The sequence below is a fragment of the Pan paniscus genome, chromosome 16 (assembly GCF_029289425.2).
Source record: "Pan paniscus chromosome 16, NHGRI_mPanPan1-v2.0_pri, whole genome shotgun sequence".
In the NCBI taxonomy this organism is placed as follows: Eukaryota; Metazoa; Chordata; class Mammalia; order Primates; family Hominidae; genus Pan; species Pan paniscus.
Window position 1 is genome coordinate 32,377,816 of NC_073265.2, and position 18,888 is coordinate 32,396,703.

Here is an 18,888-nt window from a genome sequence, read left to right on the forward strand (position 1 = left end):
ACACTTATGGAAACTAGAAAGAACCTACGTTGAAATATCGGGGGCGGGTTCCCCATACTCTAAGGTTTTTGCAAATGCATTTTACATATGCCACATTCCTTGGGTTTTAAATTAGATCATCTCAATCATGTCTCCCAAATTTGGTTTTAAAATATCCTTCCACATGTTTTCTAGTGGTGTAGTATTAGATAAAACCAAAACCAAAATTTTATTTTATTGATATGGGTAATGCTCTCCATTCATACATTACAGCCCTGGTCCCTCAGTCACTAGGTTCCACATTTTGGCACTATTAAAAAAAAAAGCAAAACTTTTATTTTCTTCCCTTGAATATCCAATCAGGTGCCATGTTCTATAGTTTTTATTTTTAAAATTATTGTTACATCTGATTATTCCTTTCTAATCTCAATGTTATATTCTCCCATCTTTCTTCTTCAGGTCTTTGTAATTACCCCACTACCTGGATTATTGCAATCTCCTTCCAACAGGATTCTCTCTCACACCTATCCTCTGGACAGCCAGTTCTCTATGCCGTTGCCAGATCCATCTTGCCAAAGCAGAACCCTGTTGTCTTCACTCTTGGCATTTACAAAGGCCTTCCTCAATGTGCCTCAAGCCAAGGGTCTGGTCTAATTACCATTATTCCTCTTGGCATAGCCTAGCCAAACTGAAACACTCACTGTCCCTGCAACATGCCCTGCATTTTCTCATCTTAATGCTTTGGTTCGTGTTGTTAGGTCTTAGTGCAAAGTGCTTTTACCCACCCCAACCTCAATCTCTGCCAGTCAAGAAATATTACTCATCCTTTATATGTGGCCTCCATAATTAAACTTTTCTTGATTCTTTCCAAAGATGTACTGTCTCCTAGTTTGTTGTTGCTTTTGTTGTTGGTGGTGGTGGTGTTTGAGACAGTATCTCGCTCTGTCACCCAGGCTGGAGTGCAGTGGTCCAATCTCAGCTCACTGCAACCTCCACCTAACGGGTTCAAGTGATTCTCCTGCCTCAGCCTCCCGAGTAGCTGGGACTACAAGCACGTGCCACCATGCCTGGCTAATTTTTTTGTATTTTTATTAGAGACGGGCTTTCACCGTGTTAGCCAGGATGGTCTGGATCTCCTGACCTGGTGATCTGCACGCCTCAGCCTCCCAAAGTGCTGGGATTACAGGCGTGAGCCACCGTGCCCAGCTTCTCTCTCCTAGTTTTAACCTTCCCCCTGCCTTTTATATCTGGTCATCTCTTGTGGCAAAAAGCATATTCTTCATATATTAAACTTACTTATGTATGTCTCTCTCCTACATAAGCTCTTAAGATAATGAACTATAGCTCTTTGCCTACTTACCTTTATGTTTCTTTATGTTTTCTGATTAGATCAATGTATTCTATTCCAAAGGTACTCCAAAATTTAATTGAAAATTTTAAATTGAAAATTCAATTTAATTGAAATTGGCATAAATCCAATACTGACAACATACCCCAAGGAAAAAACTCAAAGGGAGTTTTTTTTAAAGAGCACTATTTGTGTAAAAATATTCACTCAGCCATGCGCAGTGGCTTATGCCTGTAATCCCAGCACTTTGGGAGGCCAAGGCGGGTGGATCACGAGGTCAGGAGATTGAGACCATCCTGGCTAACATGGTGAAAACCCATCTCTACTAAAAATACAAAAAATTAGCCAGGCATGGTGGCGGGTGCCTGTAGTCCCAGCTACTCAGGAGGCTGAGGCAGGAGAATGGCATGAACCTGGGAGGTGGAGCTTGCAGTGAGCAGAGATGGCGCCACTGCACTCTGGCCTGGGTGGCAGAGCGAGACTCTGTCTCAAAAAAAAAAAAAAAAAAAAAATATATATATATATATATATACACACACACGTGTATACATTTACTCAGAACAGGCAGAAGCAGATAAGATGGCAGCAGCAGCTGATCAGGGTCGGAGAACCGGTGGTAGTGGAGGCAGTAGTGGGGCTGGCGGTGGTTCCAGGTGCGGGACAGGCAGTGGCCATAGCAGCTTGTTGGATAAGTGGAAGACAGATGATAAGCCTGTAAAAATTGACAAGTGGGATGGATTAGCTGTGAAAAACTCTTTGGATGATTCTGCCAAAAAGTTACTTCTGGAAAAATACAAATATGTGGAGAATTTTGGTCTCATTGATGGTCGCCTTACCATCTGTACAATCTCCTGTTTCTTTGCCATAGTGGCTTTGATTTGGGATTATATGCACCCCTTTCCATAGTCCAAACCCATTTTGGCTTTGTGCGTCATATCCTATTTTATGATGATGGGGATTTTGACCATTTATACCTCATATAAGGAGAGGAGCATCTTTCTCGTGGCCCACAGGAAAGATCCTATAGGAATGGATCCTGATGATAGTTGGCAACTGTCCTCCAGTCTTAAAAGGTTTGATGACAAATACACCTCTAAGCTGACCTTCATCAGTGGGAGAACAAAGCAGCAGCGGGAAGCCGAATTCACCAAGTCCATTGCTAAGTTTTTTGACCACAGTGGGACACTGGTCATGGATGCACATGAGCCTGAAATATCCAAGCTCCATGACAGTCTCGCCGTAGAAAGAAAAATAAGGCCGGGCACGGTAGTTCACGCCTATAATCCCAGCACTTTGGGAGGCTGAGGCGGGCAGATCACAAGGTCAGGAGATCAAGACCATCCTGGCTAACACGGTGAAACCCCGTCTCTACTAAAAAATACAAAAAATTATCCAGGTATGGTGTCACGTGCCTATAGTCCCAGCTACTGGGGAGGCTGAGGCAGGAGAATGGCCTGAACCTGGGAGGTGGAGCTTGCAGTGAGCCGAGATTGCACCACTGCACTCCAGCCTGGGTGACAGAGTGAGACTCCGTCTCTAAAAAAAAAAAAAAAAGAAAGGAAAAGAAAAATAAAATAGCCAATTCTAAAAGTAGCCCTCTTTCTGTTGGATCTTGCTGAATTACTGGTTTGTGGGGTGGGGGAGATAAAAAGAATTTAAAATGGATAAAGTAAAAAAAGTTTAAAAATCCCTGTTTTGTCCTGAAATTTTAGTCTGTTCTGGATAAATAGGATTTTCTGAGACAGATATGAGAAGTTGTAGCTCTGATGTCTAGCTGTAGTCTCCTGGGTCTGCTGATTGCATTATTTTAATTTGCTTTTCTGGGAAAGCAGTTTTGCTAAAAGCTGGACAGACTTTCCTTTGTACCTAGTAGTACTTTATATAGTATAGCTTTGGGCCATGTAGCATTTTAAGACTCAATAAAAAATTAATCTGTTGCTGACTCTGTTAATTCCTATTTCCACATGTATTTCCTTGAAGAATTCAGGATACGACTTCTTGTGTATGACAGTTTTCCTTCACACACTATTTTTGTGGGTGTGTATATATCTGATTTGGGGAGAATTTAAAAAACACATAGCTTTTTAATTTGTTTGAAACAGACCTTTTGCCTGTTACATTTTGTGCTGTTAACCAATTAAAGAAGCCAATGACATGTTAGTTTTATATTGTGTTTTCCACTAGTATATCCCTGTTGATTTGTTTGTGCCTTTTATTAACTGCCATTTTCTAAAATTTTTTTCAATAAAAGGAAGGAAGACGTGAAAAAAATTACGCAGAACAGCAATATATAATAAACAATTAAAAATCAACAATAAGGGAGTTGTTAGATAAATTAAGGTAGGGCTGAATCTAATTCTCCTGGGTCTGGCCCATAGGAAGTATTTAATACTTATTAAATGAATGGTATACTACCGTGTTGCAATATTATTTAATCAGGTGCATGTGAAATCAGGTTAAGGGAAAAATAACTTTCACAAAACATAGGAATTACATCTATAGAAAACCTATGCTGCCGGGCGCGGTGGCTCAGCCTGTAGTCCCGCACTTTGGGAGGCGGAGGCGGGAGGATCGCTTGAACCTAGGAGTTCCGAGGCCAGCCCGGGCAACACAGACAGATCCCAGTCTCTACAAAAACTATATTTAAAAAATTAGCTGGGCGTGGTGGTGCGAGCCTGTAATTCCAGCTACTTAAGGTCAGGGAGGTCGAGGCTGCAGTGAGCCATGATCGCGCCACTGCATTCCTGCCTGGGGGATAGAGACCCTGTCTGAGAAGTGAAGGAAAGGGGAATGGTAGAGGGAAGGGGAAGAGAAAGAAAAGAAAACCTATGGAGGCACGTTAATAATCAGAAGGGGCCAGAGGAAGCCACCTGACACATTTGTGAGACAATTTAAAAGGCGTCCTCATACATTCTCACTTTGATACAACAACCCTGCAAAGTGCGCACGGAAGGTATTAACTCCGTTTCACAGGTAAGGAGATCGACCCACTGAGGTCAGGAGTGACTGACCAAGGCGGAGCCAGGACTCTAGCCCCCGCCTCCCGGCCACTGGTCCTGGTCTCCTTCCCCGCCACCACTCGGCCACCGTCATTGGTGTTCAGAGTTTCGGTTCTCTTTTCTGTGATCGTATTACTTATGCAAAACGAGCCCAGTCACTTGCGCGGCCAGAGAGGGGCAGGTGCTGGGCGGCGGCTGACGGGCGCAGCACCCTAGGCCCAGTGTCTGGCTCCAGCCCCGCATCCGGCGCCGGCCCCGCATCCGGCTCTGGCCCTGCGACAATAGAGTCCGGAAGTGCAGGCAAAGCGGCTCCCGGGAGCGCCGCGCGGTCCTGCGCGGGATCAGCGAGGGCCGCGCCCCGGCGGGCGGGCGGCATGGCTGCAGTGCTGGCTCTCAGGGTGGTCGCGGGGTTGGCGGCCGCAGCGCTGGTGGCCATGCTCTTGGAGCACTACGGCCTGGCGGGCCAGCCCTCGCCGCTGCCGCGCCCCGCGCCCCCCAGGAGGCCGCACCCCGCGCCAGGGCCCGGAGACAGCAACATCTTCTGGGGCCTGCAGGTGACGCGGCGGGAAGCCGGGCCGGGAGGCAGGTGCAGATCGGGCACCGTGCGGTGGGACCCTTGCGGGTGTTGGGCCCCACGCTCCAGGCTGGGGACCTCAGTCAGGTTGTAACTCGAGGCTCTGTCTAGTGCTGGCCCTGTCCTTACCTGGGGGGTTCGTTATGCATTGCCTCTTTGCCTTTTCCTTCTGCCCGAGAGAGCCGCTGAGCCGCCCCTCCCCATGCTGCCTCTTCCTGGCTCAGATCTCTCTGTTCAATACCTGTTTTCGGCAGATATCCGACATTCACCTGAGCAGGTTTCGAGATCCAGGCAGAGCGGTAGACTTAGAGAAATTCTGTTCTGAAACTATTGACATCATTCAACCAGCTCTCGTCCTAGCAACAGGTAGGGAGGCTTGCCGTGCTGTGGTGGTGTTCTGTGGTCCGCATGGTAGAACTCTAGCCAGGGCTGTGGCTTTTCACTTTGGGGACGTTGGGAGCAGTATAGCCACAGCCCCAGGTGAGCTCTGTGAGGTGGAAGAGATTGGACATTCTAACCCCTTTGCCTATGGATAACTGAATGAGTCAAGATCCAGGCAAAATGATTTGACGTAGCAAGGTTTTGTCAAAGCAGTAGAAGCAAGGCTCCTGGTTCTCATGTCAGTCTGTTGTCTGATATATTTGTATCTGGTTTTTGTTCTTGTTGTTGTTACAGTTCTGGTTGTGAGAATTAGGGAAAAGCCTGTAACCACGAATCAGAAGTTCTCTTCTTTTGCTAACTTTTCTATTTTCTTTACATTATTAATCTTATATTTTCAGTTGTTTGAGGCTTCCGGTGACCCAGGGCACTTTTTCTTCATCCTTTGATAGTTTTATGACTTAAGTTTTCTAGACTCTTCAAACACTTTATTTGCTTTCAAACTGTAATGGGGAGAAGAAGCTAAAGGAGCATCTATCTATCTTGCTTACTGGGGAATTCATCACTCATCCACCTTATTGAAGCATCTCTGCTGACATGAAAGGGTATCAGTTCTGATTTAATGGATGAGCTCCATAAAAAGTTTTCTGTTTAGTTCCCTATAAATTTTGGTATTTTGTTGTCCAATTGCACCTGCCACATTGCTTCTTGCTGTAAAAATAATACTTGGTCAAATCACATATTCTGATTTTGTGGTTTGGAAAATATGGTTGCCATAGATATTAGGCACCCACTCAGAGTATTGGAATTTCTTATAAATCATTTTCATTTTATCAGAGTCTATTGATGCATTTTGTACTGTTCTCTTTAAAGATTTTTTTAACAACCCATTTCGAATATCACAGGAGATTGACCAGGCATTTGCTAACCTATAAGAAACAAAGTCCTTGCTGAGAAAATCTTGTTAGTTTAGATGGCTCGATTTGGACATTGGTGGTCTCGTGAGCAGTTATGCTTATACACGTTGAGTGCTTTAAGTATCCTTGTTCCTTCAGTGTACATATCTAAAAAAAATGGAACCCCCAGTAGTTTATTTTGCATTGTGATTCAATTCTTGTGTAAACCTACAGGAGACCTGACAGATGCCAAAACAAAGGAACAGTTGGGATCCAGGCAGCATGAGGTAGAATGGCAAACCTACCAGGGTATTCTGAAGAAGACAAGAGTCATGGAAAAAACCAAGTGGCTGGATATCAAAGGAAATCATGGTAAGAGCCAAGAGCCAGATACAATAAAGACAAGAGTTTTTTTCCCCCTTCAGGAACCTAGATTTTCCAACTTAGATTGTAAAATTATAAAGTGGGACATTTACATATACTAAAGGTCACATCTCTGAAATACAACTATATAATGTGGTTTTAAAACTTCAAATGTCATTGTTAGCCTTTGAGATGACAATTGGTATGGTCCTTTTTTTGTGACATATGCTGCTTCTTTTTTTTTATTATTATTATACTTTAAGTTCTGGGATACATGTGCAGAATGTGCAGGTTTGTTACATAGGTATATATGTGCCATGGTGGTTTGCTGCACCCATCAACCTGTCATCTACATTAGGTATTTCTCCTAATGCTATCCCTCCCCCTGCCCCCATCCCCCAGTCCTTTTTTCCGTACATGGAAAAAATATGAGTTTTAGCAAAACTCATGCAGACAGATGTTTTAATAAATATACATTTTGCTAAGTGAAAGAAGGCAAACCCATAAGTCTGCATACTGTATGATTTCATTTATATGACATTCAGGAAAAGGCAAAACAATAGACAGAGAACAGATTATAGTTACCAGAGGATAGGGATTGGGAGAGAGATTAACTGCAAACAAGCATCATGGAGAATTTTTGGTGGTGATGGAACTAGTCTGTATTTTGATTGTGGTGGTGGACTTCAGGTTCACTATATATTTGTCAAAATCCATAGAACTGTAAGTCACAAAGGATGAATTTTACTGTGTGCAAATTTTAAAAACTTAGCTTTTATTTTTTCTTTTTAAAATTTACTATTATTATTATTATTTTATGAGACAGAGTCTCACTCTGTCACCCAGGCTGGAGTGCAGTAGTGCAATCTCAGCTCACTGCAACCTTCGTCTCCCGAGTTCAAGCTATTCCCCTGCCTCAACCTCCTGAGTAGCTGGGATTACAGACAGGTACCACCCTGCCCAGTTAATTTTTTTTTTTTTTTTTTTTTGGTATTTTTAGAAGAGGTGGGGTTTCACCACATTGGCCAGGCTGGTCTCGAACTCCTGACCTCAAATGATCTGCCCCCGCTCAGCCTTCTAAAGTGGTGGGATTACAGGCGTGAGCCACCATACCTGGCTTATTATTTTTTTTTTGACAGGGTCTTGCTCTGTCACTCAGCCTGGAGTGCAGTGGTGTGAGTATAGCTCATTGCAGCCTTGACCTGAGCTTAAATGATCCTCCCACCTCAGCCCCCCAAGTAGCTGGGACTACAAGCATGCATCACCATACCCTGCTAATTTTTGAAGTTTTTTTTTGTGGAGTTGGGGTCTTGCTATGTTGCTTAGGCTGATCTCAAACTCCTGGGCTCAAGTGATCCTCCTACCTCATTCTCCCAAAGTGCTGGGATTACAGGTGTGAGTCACTGCACCTAGCTTAAAAAGTTTAAATTGCAAACAAATCTCCATAGGCATGAACAGGGAAATGGATAATCCTTTCCCTTTTTTAGATTATCATTGTGTTGGTAAGGAAATGAACTCTTCTCCAAAAGAGTCCTGATGGTAGTGTATTTGTTTGATTTATAAAGGTTGACTTTTTTATTAGCTAAGTACTTCATTTGTCTACTTTATCTGATCAGTAGATCAGGCATGAATCCACTTCTTGCTGGCTTTTAGAATCACATGATTAAGACAAGAGCAACTACAGTTCAATCTTATAATTTCAAAGTTATTTATTCTGAGTGGTATAGAATTCAAAGTACCTGTTTTTCTCTAGTATACTAAGTGCCTTAAATAAGTTTCTAGATAATCTGAATTTTGTTAAGATATCAAAATTTTAAAGTATCAATCTAATTGATTGGCATTCTGCCATTAAAAGTGTTATAGAAAGATGACAGAGGCTGCTACAGTCATGCCATGCCTAGCTAAGTCTGTGCCAGCAGAGGCAGAGAGCTTGCGGTGGGCCAGTTGCCCCTGCTGGAGCCTCAGTTAAATCTGAACATCCCACTGTCCCAACCCTCCCACAGATGTGCACCGGGCTGTACTTTGGCTTAAGACTGCAGGTGGACATCTCCACTGCCCGGGAATCATTGAGTGTGTAGACAGGACAGTCTCCATGGAAGGCTGGTCATACCAGAGTCCCACCTTGGCACAGGCCTTGCCATTGAGGCAGCTCTACTGTCTGTGCTGGTCTGAGGGTGGGCTGCCTGTCATGGGGGCAGCCATTTCCCAGGGGGTGTTCATTGCCGTCATCTGCAACGCCTCATAGGCTTCTTGCTGCTTCTGCTCCGAGTCATTCTCTGCCGGGCCTACACTCTTGCTATGCCAATATTGACTGTCTCTACAGACTTAGTCCCAACTCCAGCCCTGGCCCCTATCCTGAAAAGGTACCACTGCCCAAGAAACCTAGCCATGAAGGCAGCTACCTGCTGCAGCCCTGAAGGCCCCTGGCTTAGCCTGGAGCTTGGGACCTAAGTCCATCCCACCCACATCCTGGAATCAAGATTCCAGGGTTTTAGCCAGCCTAGGGTCTAGAACTTGGAGCCTAACCTGCTTGGATTGGACTCAGCAACCCAGAGTCTAGCCATACTGGTTCTAGGAGAGGCTCAGTGGCCCTAGAGAGATGGGCCATGGTGGGAGTTCATGAATTGCTGGTAGGGCCAGGGCCATCTGGACTCTGTTCTGAGTCAGGGGCTGAGTCTACCCTTTCCTTAGGCTAAGCACTTCTAGGTGGGGGAAGCAAACTGAAACCCATGGCAATAATGGGAGGTTGTCCAGGATGTGCCCCTCTCCTAGTCCTCCCACTGTTTGCTGAATAATAAATGGAACGGCTCTACCCTGGGGGTGTGTGTGGAAGAATTGTTATAGAAAGAATTATTTTCCCTTAGTCATTAAAGAAAATGTTTGTATTCTTTTTTTAATGTGGATGAATGTTTGCTTTTTTTTTTTTTAAATTAGATGCATTCAATATTCCAAGTCTGGACAGCATCAAGAATTATTACAGGTACTGTAATAAACAGAAGACAGACCACTATGTAGAGTCAGTGTTATAAGGAGGGTGTGGTCAATTCAATGAATGAGAGAAAACTTTAAAAAAACATTTTAAGAGGCAGGGGTCTCGCTATTTTGCCCAGGCTAGCTCTGAACTGAGCTCAAACGATCCTCCTGCCTCAGACTCCTGTGTAGCTGGGGCTGCAGGCACATGCTACTGTGCCTAGCTGAAAACATTTTTTAACAGGTAAAATTTTTCTATAAAGAATCTCTGGTAATTTAAAAAATGAGCCTTTTTGTCTTTTTGTGACAGATGCATTTCTTTTTGTTTAGAGTTTTTCTTTCCTTTAATTCTTTCTGTTTCATATACAGGCATACCTCGTTTTATTATGCTTCGCCTTATTGCACTTTGCAGATGTTGCATTTTTTCAAATTGAGAGTTTGTGGCAAGCCTGCCTTGAGCAAGTCTATGGGAGCCATTTTTCCAACAGCATGTGCTCACTTCCTGTCTCTGTGTCTCATTTTGGTAATTCTCACAATATTTCAAACTTTTTCATTATATCTTTTATGGTGATCTGTGATCAGTGACCTTTGATGTTACTATTGTAATTGTTTTGGGGTGCTACAAAACTTGCCCATATAAGTCCAGGAACTTAATCAATAAGTGCTGTATGTGTTCTGAGTGCTCCATCAATCAGCTGTTCTCCCATCTCTCTCCCTCTCCTCCAGCCTCCCTATTCCCTGAGACACAACAATATTAAAATTAGGCCAGTTCCAGCCGCCCCGTCCGGGAGGTGAGGGGCGCCTCTGCCCGGCCGCCCCTACTGGGAAGTGAGGAGCCCCTCTGCCCGGCCAGCCGCCCCGTCTGGGAGGGAGGTGGGGGGGTCAGCCCCCCGCCCGGCCAGCCGCCCGGTCCGGGAGATGAGGGGCGCCTCTGCCCGGCCGCCACTACTGGGAAGTGAGGAGCCCCTCTGCCCGGCCACTGCCCCGTCTGGGAGGTGTACCCGGCAGCTCATTGGGAATGGGCCATGATGACAATGGCGGTTTTGTGGAATAGAAGCGGGGGAAAGGCGGGGAAGGGATTGAGAGATCGGATGGTTGCCATGTCTGTGTAGAGGGAGGTAGACACGGGAGACTTTTCATTTTGTTCTGTACTAGGAAAAATTCTTCTGCCTTGTGATCCTGTTGATTGGTGACCTTACCCCCAACTCTGTGCTCTCTGAAACATGTGCTGTGTCCACTCAGGGTTAAATGGATTAAGGGTGGTGCAAGATGTGCTTTGTTAAACAGATGCTTGAAGGCAGCATGCTCGTTAAGAGTCATCACCACTCCCTAATCTCAAGTACCCAGGGACACAAACACTACGGAAGGCCGCAGGGTCCTCTGCATAGGAAAACCAGAGACCTTTGTTCACTTGTTTATCTGCTGACCCTCCCTCCACTATTGTCCTATGACCCTGCCAAATCCCCCTCTGTGAGAAACACCCAAGAATGATCAATAAAAATAAATAAATTAAAAAAAAAAATTAGGCCAGTTAATAACCCTACAATGGCCTCTAAGTGTTCAAGTGAAAGGAAGGGCCCAACATCTCTCACTTTAAATCAAAAGGTAGAAATGATGAAGCTTGGTGAGGAAGGCTGTTGAAAGGCTTTCAGATAGGCTGAAAGCTAGGCCTCTTGAGCTGGAGCAGTGAGCCAAGTTGTGAAGGCAAAGGAAAAGTTCTTGAAGGAAATTAAAAGTGCTCCTCCAGTGAACAGATGAATGATTAGAAAGTGAAACAGTCCTACTGCTGATGTGGAGAACGTTTTCGTGTTCTGGATAGACAATCAAACCACCTACAACATTCACTTAAGCCAAAGCCTAATCCAGAGCAAGATCCTAACTCCCTTCAATTCAATGAAGGCTGAGAGAGGTAAGGAAGCAGCAGAAGAAAAGTTGGAAGCTGGCAGAGTTTGGTTCATGAGGTTTAAGGAAAGAAGTTAACTCCATAACATAAATATGCAGTGTGACGCAGCAAGTGCTGATTGATGGAGAAGCTGCAGCAAGTGACCCAGAAGATCTAGCTAAGATAATTGATGAAGGTGGCTGCGCTAAACAACAGATTTTCCATGTAAATGAAACAGCCTTCTTTTGGAAGAAGATGCCATCTAGGACTTTTATAGCTAGAGAAAAGTCAATCCCTGGCTTCAAAGGACGGGCTGACTATTGCTAGAGGTCCATGCAGCTGATTTTTTTTTTTTGAGAAAGTTACACAATAATTTATTTAGGGCCTCCTCTCCCCACCCTTGCAGTCTCTAGGTCACTTTTTCCGCTTGTAGATTTTGCGCGCCAGCCCCAGAAAGATGACTGGGGGCAGGGGAGCTGCGTACTGTTCAATGAGACCCATAACGTGGCTGTAACTGTCTTCCTATTATTGCAAGAACATGGCCGGCAGATCCAGCTCCTCATATACTGCCTTCACCGGGGCCACCTTCTCGGCCTCCTTCTGCCCAAAATTCTCCTTCAGAATCTGGTACTGTTCTGGAGTGGCCCATTGCAGCCACTGAACCACCAGCCAGCTACATTTGTTGTCCTGGATGTCAGTGCCAACTTTGGCGGTCACATTGGGGTCCCCAAAGAGGTGAGGGTAATCATCCTGATCTGAAAGAACTCTCCCTCTCCCATCTCCAGCAGGATCTTCTTGGCATTGGTATGCTCCTTCTCTCTATCAATACCTGCCATATACATGGCTGCAGCTACAGGAAGGTAGAAGGAGTAGAAACTGCCTTGTACATGACACTAGATTTGTACCTCTTTTCAGTGAATCTGCCAAGATCCACATTGCCCTGGGGGGCTATGATGAGATCCAGGGTCTGCCCAATCTCAGTCTGATAGAAACTCTGCCGGAAGAGCTGGATCAGGTTCAGGTAATAGGGCTGCTCCTGGCAATAGAGCTTCAGCAGGCGGTACATACATGCTTCCCTTCCAGAAGCATAGCAACATTGATGGCATCCAAACCCGCGCCCGGCTTCTGATATCAGCAGATCTGTCCCCAGTGGGTGAGGGATGAATCCATGATGTCATTTGCCACCAGGAAGAAAGCTTGCAGCAGTTCCACACACCAGCCCATAGTCAGGGCCCACTGGAGACTCTCAGCATCCTGTTTCCTCGGCTCCACCAGCTCCCAGAATGCTACTAGCACCATCAAAGCCCAGTGATACTTGCCTCCAATGGCATTGTACTACAGGACCTCCTTGAGCTGGGTGATAGCATCTCCTGTCTCTGGGTGCCCCATCTCATCCTCAGTCAGCACCCTAACAATCTGGGAGAAGCACTGAATGAAATCCTGCTTTTCTTGGACAGAAATGTCTGATTTCTGGTCTCCATTCATTCTGAGGGAGGAGCAAAGGGCTCTGTTCCTGGATGTGGGTTCCTGCTCCATAGCTGATGACTTTAAGTGGAACCAGTGCCCATTTACCATTCTGAAAATCCTTGGGTGCTTAAGTGTTATGCTAAATCTACTCTGCCTGTGTTCTATATATGGAACAACAAAGCCTGGATAATAATAGCACATCTGTTTACAGCATGGTTTACTGAATATTTTAAGTCCACTATTGAGAACTACTGCTCAGAAAAAAATATTCCCTTCAAAATATCAATGGTCATTGACAATGCACCTGGTCACGCAAGAGCTCTGAGGAAGATGTACAAGGAGATGAATGTTATTTTCATGCCTGCTAGCGCAGTATTCATTCTATAGCCAATGGATCAAGGAGTAATTTCAACTTTCAACTCTTACTATTTAAGAAACACATTTCATAAGACTATAGCTGCCTTAGATTATGATTCCTCTGATGGATGTGGGCAGTCAATTGAAAAATTTATGGAAAGGATTCACCATTCTAGATGCCATTAAGAACAGTTGCAATTAATGGGAGGAGGTTAAAATAACAACATGAACAGGAGGGAAGAAGTTGATTCCAACCCTCATGGATGACTTTGAGGGGTTCAAGACTTCAGTGGAGGAAGAACTGTAAATGTGGAAATAGCAAGAGAACTAGAATTAGAAGTGGAGCCTGAAGAGGTGACTAAATTGCTGCAATCTTATGATAAAACTTGAACAGATGACAAGTTGCTTCTTATGGATGAGCAGAAAAAGTGGTTTCTTGAGAAGGAATCTACTCCTTCTAAATATGGTGTGAACATTTTTGAAATGACAACAAAGGATTTAGAATTATACATAAACTTAGTTGATAAAGCAATGACAGTGTTGGAGAGGATTGGATTTCTTTGGGTAAAATGCTATCAAGCAGCATTGCATGCTATAGAGAAATTCTTTTTTTTTTTTTTTTGAGATGGAGGCTTGCTCTGTCACCCAGGCTGGGGTGCAGTGGTGCGATCTTGGCTCACTGCAACCTCCGCCTCCCGGGTTCAAGCAATTCTCCTGCCTCAGCCTCCTAAGTAGCTGGGACTACAGGCGCCTGCCACCATGCCCCGCTAATTTTTATATTTTAGTAGAGACAGGGTTTCACCATATTGGCCAGGCTGGTCTTGAACTCCTGACCTCGTGATCCGCCCACCTCGGCCTCCCAAAGTGCTGGGATTACAGGGGTGAGCCACCACACCCGGCCAAGAAATTCTTGTGAAAGGAAAAGTCAATTGATGTAGCAAACTTCATGGTTACCTTATTTTAAGAAATTACCACAGCCACCCCAACCACCACCCTGATCAGTCAGCAGCCACCAACGTCAAAACAAGACCCTCCACCAGTAAAAAGATTTTGACTCACTGAAGGCTCAGATGATCATTAGCATTTTTAGCAGTAAGGTTTCTTTTTGTTTTTTTTGTTTTTTTTTTTTTGAGACAGGGTCTCTCTGTCACCCAGGCTGGAGTGCAATGGCGCGATCTCAGCTCACTGTAATCTCCACCTTCCAGGCTCAAAGTGATCCTCCCACCTCAGCCTCTCGGGTAGCTGGGACCACAGGCGTGAGCCACCATGCCTGGCTAATTTTACTGTGTTTTTTATAGAGACAGGGTTTCTAAATGTTGCCCAGGCTAGTCTTGAACTCCTGGGCTCAAGTGATCCACTCACCTCGGCCTCCCAAAGTGCTAGGGTAACAGGCGTGAGCCACCATGCCCAGTCAGTAGAAGTATTTATAAATTAAGGTATGTGCATTGTTTTTCTAGACATGATGCAATTGCACACTTAATAGACTATAGTATGGTGTAAACATAACTTTTTTTTGTTTTTCTTTTGAGACAGGATCTTGCTCTGTTGCCCAGGCTGGAGTGCAGTGGCACCATCTTGGCTCACTGCAACCTCCACCTCCCTGGTTCAAGCGAGTCTCCTGGCTCAGCCTCCTGAGTAGCTGGGACTACAGGCATGTGCCACCATGCCTGGATAATTTTTGTATTTTTAGTAGAGACAGAGTTTTGCCATGTTGGCCAGGCTGGTCTCAAACTCCTGACCTCAAGTGATCTGCCTGCCTTGGCCTCCAAAAGTGCTGAGATTACAGTCATAAGCCACTGCGCCCAGCCGTAAACATAACTTTCATACGCACTGGGAAACCAAAAAATTCATGTGACTCGCTTTTTTGCAATATTTGCTTTATTGTGGTGTCAGGAACCACAATATCTCTGAAATATGCATGCAGTTTAATGCTTTGTTTTGGCTAATGGTACTTTTAATATTCCACACGGGCTTAAAAAATTGTTTAAGTCATTGATACATAGGAAAAGTCATTTATATCAGAGCTTGTCAGCCACACTACTGAGGTCACTGGGTTTTCAGAATCCTGAGATACTGATTCTCCTGGCCTCTGTGGTGGCTGGAGAGCCCAGTTAGTCACCTGGCTGCTTTATCTTTTCATCCTGTGTCATACAAATATTAAAATAATCTTTATTTGTCACGAATGTGAAAAGGCAAGGGATCTCTGAATTAGAAACCAATTCTCTAGTTTCATTATGTTTAGATTCCTCTTTTGGTTGCAGTGCACTTTTCAGCCTCAGGGTATTCAGTAGCTTTGTTCTGCATTGTCAATCAATCGTGTAGCAAATATTTATTGAGAGTCCATCCCTAGTTGGATAGTGTGAGAGATACATGAGCTAATGTTAAAAATTTGGCTTTTGCCTTCAAGGAACTGATAGTGTAGTTAAGGGACATCAGAATTATTTAGGAAACAATTAGAAAAGAACATGAAGAAATGGCCGAGGAAATGCTAGATTATTTGGTACACATGATAATCACTATGAGAAATCAGAAAAGCATGGGGGTGGACATAGAGAAGACTTTATAAAAGAAGCAAAAAGTGTGTCCAATCTTAAAAGATGAGTAGCATTTGAAGAAGTAAGACATGCCAAGGAGGATATTTTAGGCAAAAAGATAGGTATGAAGAGATCTTTAAAAGCTACAGACTGGGAAACCAAAAACTGAACTTTGCAGGGGCAGTAAGAAAACTGGTGTCACCAGAATTAACATTCATACTGAGGACTAGTATGACACTGGATAGGTAGCCTAGGGCTAATTTATGGAGGTCTTAAGTAACAAGCATAGAAGTTGAGATGTGATGGGTAATAGTTCATAATTCAGCATAGGTTCTTAAGGAGGCAAGTAACATAATTAAAATAGTGTTTTATAAATGGCAATCCCACAATAAAAAAGGAAAAAGATGGGATAAAAAGGAAAAAAGAGATATTGGAGTTATGTGGACTAAATAGGAGGGTCCTGCAATAGTCTAGTCATGATAATGAAAAGTCATACCCATCTGAACTAAGTTCTTGGATATGGAGATGGTGACATCAATTTGAGGATGATAGGTCAAAAAGCACTGGTTAACTGAGTTTGTATGATTAGAGTCACCATACATTGGAAGAGGAGGTTGTTCTCTTTTGTTAATGTGAGAAAGGAAGAGGACAGAGATGAAAATCTTTCACTTCCTGTTAACTGTTTGTATCTTTCATGGTGACTGTGGGGAGTTAGGAGACATGTTCAAAAGTAATTAACAGGACTTGGGGCTGAGTGGTTATTGGGAAAGTAAAGTGAATAGTCACTTTAAAGTTTCTTACCTTTGTATTTTTGTTTTTAGCCACCTAAACTTTATCTGAATTTAATAAGTGGCATTTTACTAAAAATATAAATATTACAGAAATACCAATCTGAAGAAAAAAAATTAAAGTTAAATCTTGATCTTAAAAATGTCCCAGAGAGGAGGCAGAGCTTGCAGTGAGCCAAGATCGCGTCACTGCACTCCAGCCTGGGCGACAGAGTGAGACTCCGTCTCAAAAAAAAAAAAAAAAAGATTCTGAGGAATAACTGAACATAAATAAGCAAGAAAAAATATAAGTAAAAATTTTAATTTAGAATAAAACCCTGAAATAGAATTTTTTTTTTTTTTTTTTTTGAGACAGAGTCTCATTCTGTCATCTAGGCTGGAGTGCAGTGGCACGATCTCCACTCACTGCAAGCTCCGCCTTCCGGGTTCAAGCCATTGTCCTGCCTCAGCCTCTGGAGTAGCTGGGACTACAGGCGCCCGCCAGCACGCCCGGCTAATTTTTTTGTATTTTTAGTAGAGATGGGGTTTCACCATGTTAGCCAGGATGGTCTCGATCTCCTGACCTCGTGATCCGCCTACCTCGGCCTCCCAAAGTGCTGGGATTACAGGCGGGAGCCACCGCGCCTGGCCCTGAAATGGAAATTTTAAAAATACCAAGAAGAAAGGCAGTAGAACTAATTGACATTGTTTAAATTGGGTTTGACTAATTTCTGAGTATTAGTTGTAATGTCTATATCATATATTTACTCGGGTTACATTATATTTGATGGTTGTTGTGGCCCACTAGCATATTAAATTTCAGGAGTTTATTTGTATTTTTAAATATATGCTGTTAGGTAAAAATCATGTAAGACACTTAGATAAACGATAATACCAACTTTTCTTATAATGTTCTGACATTTGAATAATATAGGTATGCCCTCCAATAAAATCTATACTTTCCTTCTTATTTATTCAACACATACTTAATGAGTGCCTGCTCTGTACTGTGTTACTCATCCTTTCTTCCTGGTCTTCACTCTGCAGTTTTATGGACACCTGAACACTGTTGACGCTTAAGGTGGTAAACTTTCATTAGTGGATATAGACCCTGTGTATGTTATCAATATATCTTTAGGAACTGAAAAAGATTTAACAACCCAGACCTAGACTAATATTTTTTCTCCTTGCTTAAAGACTTCATCTTTGCAAGTCTTTCTTGTGAATTAAGCCTCTGTAGTCCTGTTTCAAGAAGTAGACAGCTTTTGTATCTCACTACACCAAGAATTCTAGGTACTTAGTAGGCCCTCACTAAATCTGCAAATGATTGATAAATACTGTTCCACTGGATTTTGATTTCTTTTTGAACATTTAATGGACTCCCTAAAAGAGCCGTCTTACTTCTGAACTTGGTGAACTTGTATTTGGTTATTGAATGAGTTTGCATGAGTCTTTGGGGACAATGGGAGAAAAACTTTGAAATTTCATCAGTTTATCCATTGTAGATCTAGTTTAGTATATTTCTGTCAGATCAGCAAATCTCGTTTTCAAAGGAAGGTAAAATCTAGCGTATTAGGGAAGGAATTTTAAAGCATTGTCTTTTTATTACACTAACACCCTCCTGTCTTCTATTTTTTAGGAAATATTCTGCTGTACGTAGAGATGGCTCTTTCCATTATGTCCACAGTACTCCCTTTGGCAACTATTCGTTCATCTGTGTAGATGCCACTGTAAATCCAGGGCCTAAGAGACCCTATAATTTCTTTGGAATTTTAGATAAGGTGCAGTAAAAATCTTACTTCCCTTTGTAGCTTACTTATTTTTTCATGGATACGTGTGGATCACTTAAAGTTATCAAAAGTAAACTAGTTGTTATCTAGGAATGCTTCGGAGAAATTTAACTTGGTTACAGGTATGGCTAGAAGTTACTGGCTATTTCAGCACTATTTTTGCTATCCTTTTTCTTGTCCCAAAATCTGAGAAAGAAGTACCTCACACTTTATGGAGTAAACATTTATTAAATAGGTACTGAGTACAGGATGCACTTTGCAAGTTACAGGACATACAGCTTTGTGTGGTATATTCCTAAGTTCCCACAATTGCCAGTTCTAACTAGTGTTTATTTTTTGAGACGGAGTTTTGCTCTGTCGCCCAGGCTGGAGTGCAGTGGTGTGATTTCGGCTCACTGCAACCTCCACATCCCAGGCTCAAGCAATTCTTGTGCCTCAGCCTCCCAAATAGCTAAGATTACAGGCACGTGCCACCATGCCCAGCTAATTTTTGCATTTTTAGTAGAAAGGGGGTTTCGCCATGTTGGCCAGGGTGGTCTCGAACTCCTGATCTCAAGTGATCCACCTGCCTCAGCCTCCCAAAG

At 43.4% G+C, this 18,888-nt stretch overlaps 1 protein-coding gene and 2 pseudogenes across 11 annotated transcripts in view; 2 read left to right on the forward strand and 1 right to left on the reverse strand.

The window, feature by feature from the left end:
• Positions 1-1,328: 1,328 nt before the first annotated feature.
• On the forward strand, positions 1,329-3,547 carry LOC100988614 (signal peptidase complex subunit 2-like; annotated as a pseudogene).
• Positions 3,548-4,042: 495 nt separating this feature from the next.
• The window catches only part of TMEM62 (transmembrane protein 62), a 54,991-nt gene continuing 40,145 nt past the window's right edge, over positions 4,043-18,888 (forward strand). Inside the window, exons 1-5 of one of the 11 annotated variants that reach the window (XM_055098344.2) lie at positions 4,043-4,300; positions 5,155-5,266; positions 6,409-6,546; positions 9,472-9,517; positions 18,154-18,295. In XM_055098344.2, the coding sequence (XP_054954319.1) occupies positions 6,507-6,546; positions 9,472-9,517; positions 18,154-18,295 (228 nt within the window). In that variant the 5' untranslated portion in view covers positions 4,043-4,300; positions 5,155-5,266; positions 6,409-6,506. Of the gene's footprint in view, positions 4,301-4,409; positions 4,913-5,154; positions 5,267-6,408; positions 6,547-9,471; positions 9,518-18,153; positions 18,296-18,888 lie in introns of those variants that run through there. The other 10 variants (XM_034938609.3, XM_003805591.5, XM_063596592.1 and 7 more) reach the window with 10 other exon arrangements.
• LOC129393945 (farnesyl pyrophosphate synthase-like) lies at positions 10,041-18,144 on the reverse strand (annotated as a pseudogene).